The 16754-nt window shown below is 40.3% G+C and overlaps 1 protein-coding gene and 1 long non-coding RNA gene across 2 annotated transcripts; one reads left to right on the top strand and one right to left on the bottom strand.

Moving 5' to 3' along the window:
• The first annotated feature begins 474 nt into the window (after positions 1 to 474).
• On the top strand, positions 475 to 8910 carry LOC311238589 (beta-1,4-galactosyltransferase 1-like). Its single transcript, XM_084326698.1, has 2 exons — positions 475 to 1048; positions 6545 to 8910. The coding sequence occupies exons 1-2, from the start codon at positions 692 to 694 to the stop codon at positions 7205 to 7207; spliced, it is 1020 nt and encodes a 339-aa protein (XP_084182824.1). The 5' UTR covers positions 475 to 691; the 3' UTR covers positions 7208 to 8910.
• On the bottom strand, positions 8047 to 15278 carry LOC311238590. The gene is made up of 2 exons (XR_014620384.1): positions 8958 to 15278; positions 8047 to 8884 (listed from the first exon to the last, which is right to left on the bottom strand). It is a non-coding gene; the product is annotated as an uncharacterized lncRNA (long non-coding RNA).
• Positions 15279 to 16754: the final 1476 nt, after the last annotated feature.

Genomic DNA, 16754 nt, shown 5'->3' with positions numbered 1-16754 from the left:
GCAATTAGTATAAAAATTAACATAGGCATAAAATCAGCACACAAATTGACCAAATAAAAAATTGCATACATTTCAGACATAAGAATAGGTATAAAAGACAATAAAAGTAGTGCAATCTAAATGTGCAGACTTAAGAATAGGCATAAAATAAGTACAATAGTACAATGTCGCTCAAAGGCAAGTGAACCCCCACGGAACAGTCTCTCCCCTGAACACCTCACACATCAATCCCTACCACATCCCCATCCAAGACACACCCCCCTATAAAGCACGCCATTTAGGCTACACCTGTTGTCCAGTGTCAAGTCCTCGTATCGAGTGCATCAACCGGAGAATGAAAACACTGTCTCTATTGCTCATTCTGTGTTCAGTCTGGATACCTAGTTTATATCCTGGAGCCGTCAGCTCCTTCATGAACAAAAGCCCCTCCTGGAAGAATCTCGAGTTCTTTATTATTGTTGTGTGTTCTACAGGGCAGGGCTACAGGTGAGAGGATAGGCACAGATGGATTACATGCCAACAGGTGACGTAGTAGCTACATACCAGAAAAGACAAGAATCAAGAATATAAAACAGGTCTCACTTTCCAGACCGTCCAGACTGCACTCACCCAGGTCCAAGAACGCTACTGAAACCTGCCTGGTAATATTCCTGATCTTTGTGCCAAGCAGTCGCCAGTTACTCCGCAAAGGATGCAGAAAGGAATGATATTTCTGCTGGTGTTTACTGTGGTGAGTGTGGCTGTGTACTGGTTGCACACTAGCAGCACCCGAGTGACGTTAGTCGGGGTGTTCCGGCTGTCAAATGGCTACTTCCTCAAATCCACCGAGATGGACGGCTTCATCGAACAACATCGAGACATGCAGAGCGAGCCGACAGGGAGGGAAGTGTCCCCCTGGCCCTGCCCCAGGAGGCCACCTCGCTTGCAGGGCCCCCTCCACGTGGAGTTTGACTGGAACAGGACTATGGATGGTGTGAGGAGAGAGAGTGCTCTGGCCCTCCAGGAGGGGGGACGATACAAACCCCCAGACTGTGTTGCACTACAGAAGGTAGGTGGGTGGGGAGGAGTGGATGGTTGTATGAATGCATGGAGGCTCAGGCACGTGCACAGGACTTTAGAGGAGCAGGTGCTCAAAGGCTGAAAAGGGCACTATACCTGTGTGTTTTAACCGCACGCGCGTAGCACGCAAGCCCGATTTTTAAGGGCCCTTTTCGGGCAGGGGGCCCCCTTTTTATGCTTTTTGGGGGGTTTTGGTGATCAAATATTGAATATTGAACTATAATAATCAGTGCAGGAGCTCACTTATCCTTGAAAGACACTTTTATCACTGACTTAAAAGGCCCATACATCTCCATAAATGTTCAGGGGGGAGGGAATAAGTGCTTACCCTACAGACCCCAAGAAGTGCTGTATATTCTGTATTGTTTAATATAAATGCATTTTATATTCCTATCCCGATTTGTATTTGAGATTCCCAAATCCCATCGGAATTGACTTCTTCGTGTCCCTCAATGAGTGTAATACCAGCATTCAACTGTATGCGCCACAGCGGTCATCATCACCACCCACGCTATACATAAAATATATAGGTCCGCGGAGAGGCACGCTGAGGAGGCCGTGCAAACTACAATGGAATATGGGGCATCTCTCTCTCTTTACCTAATATTTTGATTCTATCCTGACATTTTTCAGTTGGAAAGGCAGTCTATATGCGTAACGGTACAAAAAAGAAATTATTATTCTTTTCTTTTCAAAAAGGGCACTTTTTTTATGAGGCTCAAAAAGGCAGGTGCTCAAGCACCCCTTGGGCTCTATGTGTGCACGTGCCTGGAGGTGAGAATCAGGTGAACAGGCCTGGGGAAGCAGGGAAGAAATAGATTTTCCAATAATTCTAGATGGTGGAAAGATGGTACTGTCTCATCTTGACTACTGACCAGAAATGTTGTCAAATACAAATCTGTATACGCTGCAGTTCGTACAGAATAGAGCAGCACGTATGGCACTTTGGTGTTCAATGAGAGTGAATACAAATCGAATGCATGCTGATCTTGCATAGCTGAAAGTAGGACATTAATATGCAGTATTCAAATTTTTCTTCATGTGTTTTAAAACAACCCTACTATCTGTTCTCAAAAATTATATTTACAGAGAGTAGACCTGGGCATGAAACATGACAGCTGAGGAGGGGTCACATTACACTTCCACAATCTAAAACCAACGCCATGAAAATAACTGTTGTACAGAGCCATTCCTCACTGGAACAGACTAGCATACATCATCACTCAAGCACAGAGTAAAGCAGGTTTTTCAACTAAAGATCAAATCAAATTTATTTGTAAGGCCCGACAACACACGCTAATGTCCCCATGGGCCGGGCACGTCTTCTTTAAACAAGTCAAGAAGAAACATCACAATAAATCAAGAACAAAACAAAACACCATGAAATTCAAAATAAAAATGTAAAATAAATAAATGAATGCAACACTCCCAGACAGACAAAGGTAAGGAAAAACTCAATAAAAACCTAGCGATAGGAAAAAAGGACCACAGGCAATGTGGAGGGGAGAAACCTTAGAAGGGCCGTTCAAGGGGGGAACTCCCTTCTTAGATGTCGGTGATAGTAGTGTTGCTATAAGACAGGCTAAACAGTTGGTAAGCATGTACATATATGTGTAATGAAACACAAATAAGTACATGCAATAGCAACTGGGGTACATAAGACATTTGAAAGATTGAAAATAGAGCTGATTACGGATCCATTTGAGGTATGGGGGCGGAGTAGAGAGGATCGCATCCTCCCGGCCATCACCACGGGACGTCCACCACTCCAGTTATCACCATGAGACATCCACTCACAGGGAGACAGGGAGAATTGTGGAATTAAGTAATGGGTACAACTACTGCAAGCGTATGTAAACAGGATGAGATACAAGACGGTGGCTCAGGGCCATATGCCCCGGGGGGCAGGAGAAACCACTCAGAATAGGTCTAGGCAGAGCAGGTAAGGTTCAACACTGCAGGCCAGACAGAAGGCGGTATGAAGCTGTTCCATGGGACCGGTGGTGCTCATGTCCAGAATGATGTAGAGGTTAATCAATGGGACAGTTCTACAAAGGAATTCATTTGAAACATATTATTTTGGATTTGATTTATCGGTAGTTCATAGTGGATGGTTTCTCATAACGCACTATTTTTAGAAAGTCTTATTAACTCATTGACTGCCACGCTGTTTTTCCATCTTTACTCCTTGGCGCCAGCATTATTGACCATTTTCACGATATTTGCGGACCCATCCGTATATTCTATATTATAGCTATGGAGACAATAGTATGGCTAATTTGACAGGCACTATTTATACTCCAACAGGGACAAAACTATTTATTTCTACATACCTTCGTTTGTGCGCTATCCCACGCTATAAATCACCCCATTTCACAATAATCCAGGCTGGTTTTCTGGATTGTGAGATATAGTGTTTTGTGCGCATATGCACAAATCTCGTGGCTTCTCGCCTGCAACCTATATTATTTCCAGGTCAAAGGTAAACACGACCATATGTTTCTTCACAAAGCCATCGGGGGGGGGGGGGGTCGTTTTCCAACACTGCAATCGTTACAAAAGCATGTTTTATGATGGGGTTCGGTAAAATAGACGTTACCTTTGTCAGCAGGTACTCCACCCTTGCTCCAAATGTCTTGGATCAGAGCAGGATCGGATCAGTCCGACTACCACGGAGCAGAAAAGGTTACCTCCGAGTCCTCGGCCGGTTTGACTATAGTATTTTTATGATTTACCAGAAGTGCTGAGTCCAATGTAGTCCGGTGAAAACGCACGTTATCATCCATAAGTGTGATCGTTCATATGATCGTCTTCTTCATAATCTCCAATAGTTTGCAATCGCCATTGCTCTGGAGTGCTCTCAACTCCGGCGGCGACTAATCTGGCCAGCAGTGAGTGAGCAAACCGCCCCTCACAGTAAACTAGGCCAGTTGAAAAGGTAGGCGATACTGCCACCTGTCGGGATTCTATCGTCATTTCAATTCTAACTTACAGTACAAAGAGGTCTCTAGAACACACAGCAAGGCCCTGTTTAGGATAATAATAAGGGTTGGCTTTCAGAAATGAGATATCCCGTTTTTGGTGCTCAATGAGTTAATAGATACATATCTGAGATCTAGAAATTTTTGAAATGATTAGATCCACATCCAAAAGAACACTGAACAGCTACTTCCGCCGAGCAAACAGACGATGGCCAGATGGCCAGGCTCTAAATTATCACATGAGCAGACACACAGAAGCACCTTATTATATGTCCCCAATGGAAAACCTTGTAAACATCTGCAATAGAAAAATATATGTTATACATCATCTGTGTTCACTTCCATCCATAATTTTTATTGCAGCAATATTAAAACCTGTTGTAAGGGCAACCTAACAAGAAATGTTGCCAGTGAGGGAATACTGGGTGAAGCTCTTTCCTACGCGTGATGCTTGTTGATAATAAAATGATGTCTTCTCCTTGGTCACTGTTGAGAGTGTTTTATTACTACTTGCGGTGTGGACAAAATATAACCATAAAGTGACTCAATGTAACTGAAAACAAACAAACGAACACGGTAAAAAGATAGTGTGGCTTCCCTGTGAATATTACCCAAATTCCCTGCCGCTGCACACCTGTGACCCATACATATAGATTGCACCTGAGCACACATGAGCCCCGCCTCCTGAGCCCACTGCCTGCTAATTGGTCAACACTTTCATGATGACACAGTGCCTTCATACAGTAACATAAAAACAGAAAATCATTAAATTGGCTACAACACCTGTTCCACCCCAGGTGAAAATCCGCATAAAATGTATACCTAGGTAAATTGGATATTGCTCCACTTCTACAAGGGCTATTTGCATATTCTTGGTATCTAGGTACATCTATGGACCTCAGTGAATGTATTCACAGTGTCAGAAATATTGTGTCTATTACTAGGCTTGCTTAAATTGTGATGAAACAAAGGAAAATATTAATTATGATTTTTCTTTTCATCTTTGACAGTAAATAACACCATGACCACTGACCTCGTTCAGTACCCTCTTGAGATCATGTGTACAAAAAATCGAAGGAAATTAATAAAGGGAAGATGATAAAACCGAAGGTTCTGTATATACAGTACTGAATTTGAAATATTATTATAGAATATAGAATATATGCTTATACATTACCTTATTATAGCCAATTCGCACATTTATATATATATACATATAGTATCTTTCAAATGCCCGAGTTCAATTTGGATTTAGTATCACCAGGCATGCATAATAACAGATACTGATATCTACTGTAATCAACTGTACTTTATTTATTTCTCCCACAGTGCAACCGTTTTGAAACTAATTTCAGATCTAATTGTTCCTACATGCTAACAATAGGGAGGAGAAACTAACTGCGTTTCAATATTTGTCAAAAACTTTACCTTTTGTGGCTTATTATCGCGAATTATTATTGTTATTGACATATTCATACTTCAACTCTGAACTTTGAACCCCCATAGAACTTGAAGGGAAATGTAGTTCGAAAAAATGTCAACGCTGATCGGCAGCTATGCATCCCCTCCACAAAATGGCCGCAAAAAAACTACAATTCCCATGGTTAGAATTTTCAAAATGGTCGCCGTCCTCCCGATAGACTTCAGCAAAACGAGAAGGTAAAACTATCTAAGGACACTTTTAACCTATTGCTAAACTATCGTATTGATGATAATATACATTCTACATGCGTTTGTGACTTGTTAGTGACGTGAAAATGTTTGATTTTAAAATCGCAAATTTATTGCATCACTCATACAAATATGAATATATGATCATAATGTCAAAAGGGGTCGGTACCGACCCTGTGGGGGGGAACACTTTTTTTTTTATATTGATACTTACATATAGGGACGTTCGATATTGGCTTTTTTACCGATATCCGATATACCGATAATGTCCAACTCTTAATTTTCAATACCGATATCAACCGATACCGATATATGCGGGGTCCCCCCCCCCAATTCAAGTAATTAACATTAGATATCTCTTGTTGTGGAATTAACACAACATTATGCATACTTTTCACAATAAATAAAATAAGAATTTGTTCTTACTTGCTTGCCTGGGTAAATAAAGGTTAAATAAATGTAAAAAAAAATACTACTTACTTGCATTACTTACTTACATTAGTGAATCAATATAATATCGGCATGCAAAATATTGCGATATATCGCTGTATTCATAATTCGCCCCACCCCACAATCTTAATCGTAATTCTTTAGTCCCACTACCTTGATGAAACTGAAAACTTACTTTATTCAGCACTCTCAAAAATGTATGTATGAATTAACAGATCAATGAATGAATGAATGAATTTCACCTGCTACCAAGGCAGTCACCAAGGCACCGTCAGTTCACTTTTTGAAAGTCTCACAATTACTTGAGCCATTGCACGTCACTCGTACTTTGCCTTTTTGTGTCGAGGACCACCCCCCCCCTCTAATACTTCATGTATTTTTAGGTGGCAGTCATCATCCCGTTCCGCAATCGGCAAGAGCACCTGAAGCACTGGCTCTACTACCTCCACCCCATTCTGCAACGGCAGCAGCTGGACTACACAGTGTACATCATCAACCAGTATGGAGAGGGGACGTTCAACAGGGCCAAGCTACTGAACGTGGGCTACGTGGAGGCGCTGAAGGAGTACGACTATGACTGCTTTGTCTTCAGCGACGTGGACCTGGTTCCCATGGACGACCGCAATGTCTACGGCTGTTTCAGTCAACCGCGACACCTGGCCGTGGCTATGGACAAGTTCCGTTTCAGGTTGCCCTACCAGACCTTCTTTGGCGGAGTGTCGTCCCTCTCCAAGGAGCAGTACTTGAAGATAAACGGCTTTCCCAACAACTACTGGGGCTGGGGAGGGGAGGACGACGACATCTTCAATCGGATCAAGTTCCGAGGCATGTCGATCTCTCGGCCCGACCTGCAGATCGGCAGGTACAAGATGATCAAGCACAATCGAGACTTGCATAACGAGGCGGATCCGTACAATGCGGGAAAGATCCACAAAACGAAATGGACCATGAACGGCGACGGGATCAACTCTCTCAAATACACTGTGGTGAAGATTGAGAGGGACAAGCTATACACTTTAATCACTGTGGATATTGGCAGTCCATAATAGCCGATTAGGTGTTACTTGTTGTGTCCGATGGAGCATGACTGTGTAGGGACTCCGTGGACCGCTGTTCCTTTTTTTTTTTTTTATATTTTTTGTATTATTGCAAAACAAAAAATTATTAAAAGTCAGTACTCAACACACAATGCATAATGAAACTTTCAGTAAAGGTGGTTAAAATATATGCAAGTACAGAAACAGGATAAAACAAAAATAGTCTATAATAACATTTTAACCGTATACAGTGTATATCCAGCGAAATTACAATTATATAAATGTTAGTATATAATATACCCCTAATACCTATTTTCTAAAACCCTACACACATATGCTCCAGCTCAAACCCCCCCCTCCCGGACCCCCTCTTGGATAGTACCTCCATTATCCCTCACTCCTAACCAGACACTACCATTATAAGCTAGCTTTTATTCTCTCCACCACTTCTAACCACATTGACATTTTGGATTCATTGAGCCCCAGAATTCTTGCTGTAGATATTTCTTGATATATCACATCGAGATATGTAAGAAACCACACTTTTCGGCAAATTTTTTCCGGTTGAAACCAACGTGATGCGATCAGTTTTTTAGCTACTGTGATACCCGATAAAACCAATCTTTTTAGTTGTGGATTCACTGCAAACTCAAAAACATCATTCAATAGTAATACCGCGGGGTGTACAGGTATATTCCAAAATACGAGTATTGATAATTGTTGGGACACATCTTTCCAGAATGCCTTAACTGGTGGGCAGTCCCAATACATGTGCATAAATGTTCCTTCGTCCCCATTTGTACATTGGGAGCATTTGGAGTCTTGTATAAGCCCCATTTTGCACAGCCTTATAGGAGTCAAGTATGTCCTGTGAATATAGTTCAGATTGATTTGTTGATGATCCGGGTTCCTTGATGTAAGTCGGACATTTGCCCAGGCTCCTTGCCAATCAAAGTCATATTCCAGGTCTGGTATATCCCTCCTCCAGACAGTGTCTAGTTGAAGGGTTTCATACGAGGACGTTAGTAATTGATAATAAAAACCTGATACAAAACCTCCCAATGTATCTCTTTCATAGAAAAATTTTGGTATCTGTGGTGTTCAATTGGTATGAGTAATGGAACACCGTGAGATCTCATACAAAGTCGTAACTGTATGTAAAAAAGCCATGTGGACTCGGTGAGGTGCCTCACACATACTAAACTTTCAATCAAGCATTGTGAGCGAGAATTTGGCCCAATAATTACCCATGCAATCAGAACATGGCGGGAAACACAAAAGAAATATCCTAACCCTCAAGAATGGCATAATCACACTCCCATATTCAATAACAATGCACTCTTAATGGGAAAACGACCTATAAGATTCCCTATATGGGAAGAGAAAGGCATACACTCATTAGGGGATATTTTTAATAACAAGGGCCTCTGTAGTTATGTCGAAATATGCATAAAGTTTAACCTCACCGAGTCCACATGGACCGCTGTTCCTAATTGCACATACTGTACTGGTAAGCTACTATATAGGCTAACGCTGCATTCAAATGATTCAGGCAGACAGTAGACGGTAAACTGGATATCATTGGGTCTCATTCCCGAACTAAGTTACGACAAAAAATTTCGTCTTAGCCAGATTTCGGCCCATTTAAGACATTTTAGGGCTGGGAGTGGGACTCCCCAAATTTTCCTGAGATCAGATTTGATCGTGGCTGAGAGCAGATTTAAGAGTGCTGAGGAGCACTCTTAAATCTGCTCTCAGCCACGATCAAATCTCATGATTGATTGACTAATTTAAAATGTCATTATAACTTGACAGACTGTGTTCTCATAGATAGTGATTCCTTCACGTCAACGCTACAGGCCTCCTTGGAATTAATTACTTAATCATAATTAAAATAAATATGACAATATTTGTATGATAAGAAATTACGCATTTGATGTCGGAAAAATAAATAATATGGATTCATCTGATCACAGGGCAGCTGCTTAACCATATCTGAACCAGCTATTTTGGACAAATGTATAATTACTTTAATTACTCAGATATTCAAACACAATTATGTTATGTTAATTATTGTGAAATGATTGAAAATAATTATTATTTAATGCCTTCTGTGGAATTTGTATTTCTTATTTGTTACACATCTGTTTTAATGATTAATTATATACATTTGAAAGAATGCAGGTCAACATGCAATGTATCCCATTGATTGGTATACAATGGGACAGACCTTTGTTTGATTGATTGATTTATTGAAAACTTTATTAACAGATTGCAGAATGGGTACAGTACAGTACAGCTCAATTACATAAGGGGATGCAGACCAGAGAAAGAATTTCGTCTTGTTTACATCAGGGTCCCCCATTTTCAATCCATCATAACATATATGACACACACGACACAGATAGACAGTACTGCTACATCTATACATTTATGACATACCAGATTTGCAAATACAGTACTGTTTGTGATACAAAAAGAGTCCAGAAAAGAGAGTACATTTGACGTAGAAACTGTTGGAGGAGGTTGGGTAGGAGGAGTGGGTGGGGGATAGACTTACACTGTACAAGCAAAACTGTACATTGGAATATTGACAAAACCATACTTGGTCATTTACTGTACATTGGAGGGGGTTGATATAGCTATAAACCTGCATTCCTTCGAATATATCATTAATCAATTAAACTTATATTGAAATACACTATATAGCCTATATACCAACACTGAAATTACAGTGGATAAATAAATAAGAACTGAAAGCTAATCGGTGGAAATAGACTGCATTAATATTCCATAACAAGTCTTGTGTGCGCCTACGAATGAACAGTAGCCTATAGGCTTAATTATGGAATAATAAGCCATACTGCGTTCATTCATTACGCCCACCATAGGCTATATATATTATATTTCATTCATTCATTCATATACAGTACTGCGCGCGCGCGCGTGTGTGTGTGTGTGTGTGCGCGCACGCTGCGGCAGGTGTACCGCGAGCTGTATATGATGCCAATACATTAATCTAATCTAGTTTTGATGGCACACAAGCGTGATTACGAAACCTAGCCGCATTTCTCGGAGACGCTCTCTGATTGGCACTGACTGACGCTAGGTTTCGTAATCTGCAAGACTCGCAAAGCACTTCCGCCATTTCATTTGCACACAGCTGCGTCACTAGTTGCCTTATAAGGAGCTCTGGAGGCGGTGTTTTGTATGCAAATGACCTGAACGGGAACGCGCTTTCGAGTTTAAGACAGAATGCCATTCTCCAAGCAGATATCAGATCATATAATTTGTGCGACCTTTTCAGCCACTTAAGACATATTACCAGCACGTTCAGGACTCAGAGTGAACTTGTCATTGATTATGTCTCAGTGGTTCCAAGATAAGTCTTCCAGAATATATCTTTGAAACATTTTCGGGAATGACACCCAGTGTTGTGGAAGAGAGTAGGATGGTAAAAAATAATGGTAAGAATACTGGCAATGATAGACTGCATTGCCATCAAAAGTATTTAAACTTTTCGCCATCCTCTGCAAGGACTACATCCGCTACAACCGGATGTTAAGGATGTTAAGGGGTTAAGTGATGTTGCGTTTCTTTTTCAAATGTAGCCAAGAGTGAAGACCCTGAAGAACTCTATCAAAACAGCAATCAAAGTGTATATTTCAGCACAACATTTGTTTACCAATGATTTTAAGTATTATTAGCTAAATATGAGCTTATAAAAATCTCTGTGCATTGCACTGGAAAACGGACGATTTAGACGTGAGGACAGTGAGCCGTCATGAAATCATTGTAGTCCTAAGAAGGAGGAGATCCAGGGATTTCGATGGACGTCTAAATTTCATAAAACTACACTACCCAGCTCACACTAGCTGCATACAAACGTAGTCCAACCATTTTTCTTTTACACATGAAAAAGACGTAAAAATCGTGTTTATATCTCACGGGTCAAACCAATATCAACGTTATTGCCATAAAATACTACGTATATTGTTACTTCACCTTTCTGTGAACATCTAGGAAAAAACCGAGTCGCAATCCGGTCAAAAATGGTGGAGCTATGGACATTATACAAAAGTAACTGTACTTACAGTCGATTTCATTCACGGTCTTAGCTGCCCTGTAACGGGAGCCTGCTGGTACTAAATCCAGACCTAATCTGCCATTGGAAAGAGGAGATTTGGGCCAATCCATAGATGTACAGGTATGACTTGGCCATTATAAAGTTATTTATAGGCCTGATATTCTATACTATATTCATATTTCAAATAGCATGTCTGGATGGCAAAATTCAATTTCTCACTTTTGGTCAATGTTAGCATGGTGTTATTCACTGTCAAAGATGAAAACTCTTTGTTTTTATTTATTCAGATATTTCCAGATTTTCTGAAAATATGGCTAGGGCTTAAGAGTAAGTAGAACATAAAATCTGAAATATCCATTTCAATTTGGAATGTCATTCAGCCAATCTTTTTTTAAAGGGATTCTTGTTCTATTTTGGGTTCATATTGATGACATATTTGACCTTTGTGATCCTACAACCAAAGAGGGCTAGCTAGACTAGCGATTTTGCTAGTTTTGATAAATAGAGAAAATACTACTATTGAAATGGACATCCCTGATATTTAAGCAGTTGATTGCTACATATCTTCTACAAACAGTTGTACTTGAACTTGTAAGTCACTTTGGATAAAAGCGTCAGCTAAATGACTAAATGTAAATGTTTGACTTTAAATGTAACAGGTCTGACCCTTTAGCTCAGCTGGTTAGTGCGGCCGCCAGTGGATCCTATTGTCACAGGTTCAAATCCACTGGGTTACAGTAGTAGCTAGTAGAAAATAATGTAGTATTTGGCGGGATCCTCAGCACAAACCTTATATAATGTACATTTTGTGAATCCCATTAATATTTTCCATAGAGATTTAGGACTAGGACTACAAGCAGACGCAGAATGTTGAACTACTCACACAAAAGACATTTGACTTTTGTCTTCTCAGTCTGTGTCACTTTAATGGAAGACAACACCCCCAAAAACATCATAGCAGTAGTAGAGCCTTGGGTGATCATAGAAGTGTCAGTATTAGGCCTTCTGATTGGAAGTAGCAACACATGGATTCCAATGTGTGGATAGAAATGAGTGGATATTTCAGATTTCCAAAGTGGATTTTAGGATTCACTACGATACATTAAAATATCATCACAAATAAACACCAGACAGCAATGAAAGTGATGGGGGTGAGGGAGCACCCCTGGCCTCTCTCTTTGAGAAGACTATCGTTAAACAGGCTGGGATAATGATCGCTGACCTCCTCCCATGTCCTGTATTTAGAATACCAACTGCTCCCATCAGGTAGACGCTACAGGGTTCCAGTTAAATACAGGAAATTAAACCTGATTAGATCGAATAACTCTTTCATCTCTTTGTCAGTGAATCTTCTAAACTAATTAAATACAGGAAAATACACCTGATTAGGTATAACTTTCATCTCTCTGTCAGTTAATCTCCTAAATTCAGGACATAATGAAGGTGATAAATAAGGGGCTGTGTTGCATGTATTTGAATGTACTTTATTTCTGCACTATAACTATGTATATATATATAATAATATATATATATAGAAAATAAAATCAAAAGATATATAAAATAAAGAAAATAACCTTACTGTCTTCTATCCTGCACTCTTCCTACTATACTAATATGTCTCTACTACTATGCACTCAACACTGCAGCACCCAAGTTTCAACACGTTTACATATTCTTCAGCTTCTTTATGTCAAAGACAAATTTCCACAAGGAAATAAAGTCATCTTGAATCATTAATCATCAATCCAACCTAAGGCCATATTTTTGAAAAGTTAAACAGGGAGGAGGCTAGGAGCCAACAGAGTGGCATCCCCCAACTGTTTTCAGTTGTTTGTTTTTGAATAATGTCTGAAAAGAATCCGAGGCAATGATTATAAGTCTAAAAATATTTTATTCCGTCCACTCCTGGATGAACCAACGCTTTTCGACTCAGGGATGTTTTATCGTTTGTTTTCAGTTTTTTTTTTCAGTTTTCTTTTTCCGATTACCTCACCTTGAAATCCACACTTCAGAAACTGGAAACTCGCTTGCAAGAATACTTTGAATAGTTTTACACTGAAGACGGAGATAAATGCCTGTTGTTGACAGAACATGATCCACAGCTAAACCTGTATGACATCTTATCTGATAAACCTTCAGGCAAGTGATCAAATCTGTTCACTTCAGAGTGCAGGGCATTGTGACCAAATCTGTTCACTTCAGAGTGCAGGGCATTGTGACCAGTACTCGAGTTGAGGGGGGATGAGGGGAGATGACAACCCCCCTGAAATAAAAACGGTCAATATCATCCCCCTTCTAGAACGGCCATCCCCCCTTCCCACCCCTTCCATCCCTTATGTCATTTTATCAATGAACATGGTATTACTGCTATTTTGTGACCAAACGTCCTCTTTTGCCCGGACATGTCCTCTTTTCACGCCTTGTCCGGGGCGTCCTGTTTTTTTTTTTTAATAAATTCATGAAAATTTCTGGGTTTCAAAGACCTGCAGTGCGTAAAAAGACGATATATTGTCTGTAACTCGAGAACCGAGGCACGGAATTGGTCGAGTGAGGTGGCATTCGAACGGCAACAAATATATATTTTGAACAGTATATTATATGTTTGGCGAAAAATGCAGCCCGAGCCGCTAGACGCTCACAAAGTGCTGTGACTTGCGTGCGTTCCTCGCACGGACGGCCCGATGCGGTACCCCACCTGTTAAGATTAAAACGCACATGGACAGAATTTTTTTTTTAAAGCTGTGCAAGGTGAGAGTTCGTCTGCAAAGTTGACAGAATTCTTTGTTAGACCCGGGAAAACAGAGGATGCTGTAAATGCGTTTGCATTTCATACTGTGAACCAACATCAAAGCCATTGCTTAGCTAACGACCCAAAAGCAAGAGCCAGAAATGGAAATCTTTGGAAACTTTTATGAGATGGGGGAGACAAGATTGGTCCTATTTTGTATTTTCTGTATACTTTTGAATATATTTTGATATTTGTTTTTCTAAGCAGTTTCAATTAGCATTTGATGCCCTGTTAAAAGACTATCTTTGGGAATGGTAAGATCAAATATTTGGATTTGAACTGCAATAAAATGATGATGGATCAATATTTTTCTCATTCTTTTCCTCCTTTTTTCAGAAGGGGTTATTGTTTAATTTACATAATGATTTAATTAATCACAATTGAAAATCAACCCTTTAGATACCAGTTTTGATCATATACCAGTAACTGCTATTTTAAATACACTATAATTCAATATTCTAGAAACACATTTGACTTTGTTGTATTGAACAAAATGGTAAATTGGGACTGTTAACCTACAAGACCATAGACTTCCATTACAACCACTTTTGACCCTAACTGTAAGAGCAGTGGTGCCATGGCAGCCTGGGCGGGGACTGACTCCAATTCTGAGGTGCCAAACATCCACAATAACATCATGCATGTTGTTTTAGAAGTTTATTATCTTTGTGCTTACAATAATCAAAAGGTACGGTACACAGTTGGTCTCACCCTCTGTGTCATTATTAGCACATATTATGTCCATATGATAAAATCCACCATCCACATGGCTGCATAATATGTGCTATCAAGAGTAGTAATACTCCCGCTCTGTAATTCTATTTTCAAAATACTCCTAAAAGCTTTATTTGCATATTAAAATCATTAAAATGTTCTACCGGGGGACGATGTCCCCGGACCTCCCTACTCTGCGTCCCCCCCAAACTTGTCATGAGATCTGCAGCCCTGACCATCCCCCCTGTTTTTTTTTCACAACTCGAGTACTGATTGTGACATACTTTTTGTTTGTTTTAAGTAACTGGTAGCAGCAATGTATTGAAAGTTACTTACTAAACAAGATTAAAAATAATAAAATGTGCTGTAATTCTAATTGGAGTAAAGTTATTATGTAAACAAAGCTTGAAGTAGGCCTATGAATGTGAGCTTCAAAGATGTTCTAAATTGATAGTGATCACCTAGTGAGGAGCTCTTACATTTACATTTAGTCATTTAGCGGACGCTTTTAACCAAAGCGACTTACAAGTTCTGTACGACAAGTCATCAGGAAGGGTACAACTCTATCAGCTGAGTAACAATGTTCATCAAAGTGTTGAGTGCTACAGTGTATATTAGGACAAGTGGATGACAGTAAGGTTAGTTAGGTGGGGGACCCTGATGTAAACAAGTCGAAAGTCTTTCTCTGGTCTGCATCCCCTTAACAATTGTATGTATTGAGCTGTACTGTACTGTACCCTGAAGAATACCCTGAAGACTCTGGCAGGAGCACTCATTCAGGGGTACTACGACTATGCTTGCACCTCATGGTACCAAAGCACCTCAAAGGCGCTAAAAACAAAATTACAAACATCTCAAAACAAACTGGTCAGACTACTGCTTGACCTTACTCCTAGAACCCACCTCACCCCTGCCCACTTTGACAACCTAGGATGGCTTAGAGTAGATGACAGAGTACAGCAACTTGCAATGGGCCTGGTCTACAAGATACACTACACGACCAAGGTACCCATGTACATGGCAAAATACTTCCCAAAGGTCAGTGAATACCACGATCACAACACCAGAGGGAGCTCCACAAATCATGTTAAACCCAGATTCGGCTCAAATAAGGGACTAAACACGTTTCGCAATTATGCCACATCAATGTGGAACGCCCTACCCAAAGCTGTAAAGGAATGTGGATCACTACCCACTTTCAAAACCTCTCTCAAGAGACACCTACGGGAGACTGCAATTCAACACTGGCCCCTGTAAATATCCTAACCCAACCCCCTCCAATGTACAGTCATTTACCTAGTATGGTTTTGTCAATAGTCCAATGTACAATTTTGTTTGTTTGTACAGAGTATCCCCCCCCCTCAATGTACAGTTTTGCTTGTTTATACAGTGTGCCCCCCCCCCCCCCCAACCACCTCCAATGTAAATTACCCAGTATGGTTGTCAATATCCCAGTGTACCCAACCCCCCCCACCCAACCTCCTCCAATGTACAGTTTCTACGTCAAATGTATATACTCCCTTTTCTTGACTCCTTCTGTATCACAAACAGTACTGTATTTGCAAATCTGGTATGTCATAAATGTATAGATGTAGCAGTACTGACTATCTGTATGTCATGTATGTCATATATGTCCTGATGAATTGAAAATGGGGGACCCTGGTGTAAACAAGACGAAAGTCTTTCTCTGGTCTGCATCCCCTTAACAATTGTGTGTATTGAGCTGTACTGTATTGTACCCATTCTGCAATCTGTTAATAAAGTTTTCAATCAATCAATCAAAACCCATTCTGCAATCTGTTAATAAACTTTTCAATCAATCAATCAAAAGGTTTAGATTTTTTTTTCAAGGGCTGTCTCAGTTTGTCACAGCGCCCCCTACTCCCTCACACAAAGTGATCCTCGTAATGACAAAGACTTTACTGCATTTGACCCGAGGGGGCCGAGGGATTGAATGAAAAGCACAC

The sequence above is a fragment of the Notolepis coatsorum genome (assembly GCF_963971535.1).
Source record: "Notolepis coatsorum genome assembly, chromosome: 12".
NCBI lineage: Eukaryota > Metazoa > Chordata > Actinopteri > Aulopiformes > Paralepididae > Notolepis > Notolepis coatsorum.
Note: the sequence above shows the minus strand (reverse complement) of the source record. Positions and strands in the feature narration are given on the sequence as shown.

Bases quoted from the DNA above. Each gene is read 5' to 3' on its own strand.
- LOC311238589 (XM_084326698.1), top strand. From the start codon at position 692: ATGCAGAAAGGAATGATATTTCTGCTGGTGTTTACTGTGGTGAGTGTG. The intron at 1,049-6,544 runs GTAGGTGGGTGG...ATGTATTTTTAG, and splicing joins ACTGTGTTGCACTACAGAAG to GTGGCAGTCATCATCCCGTT.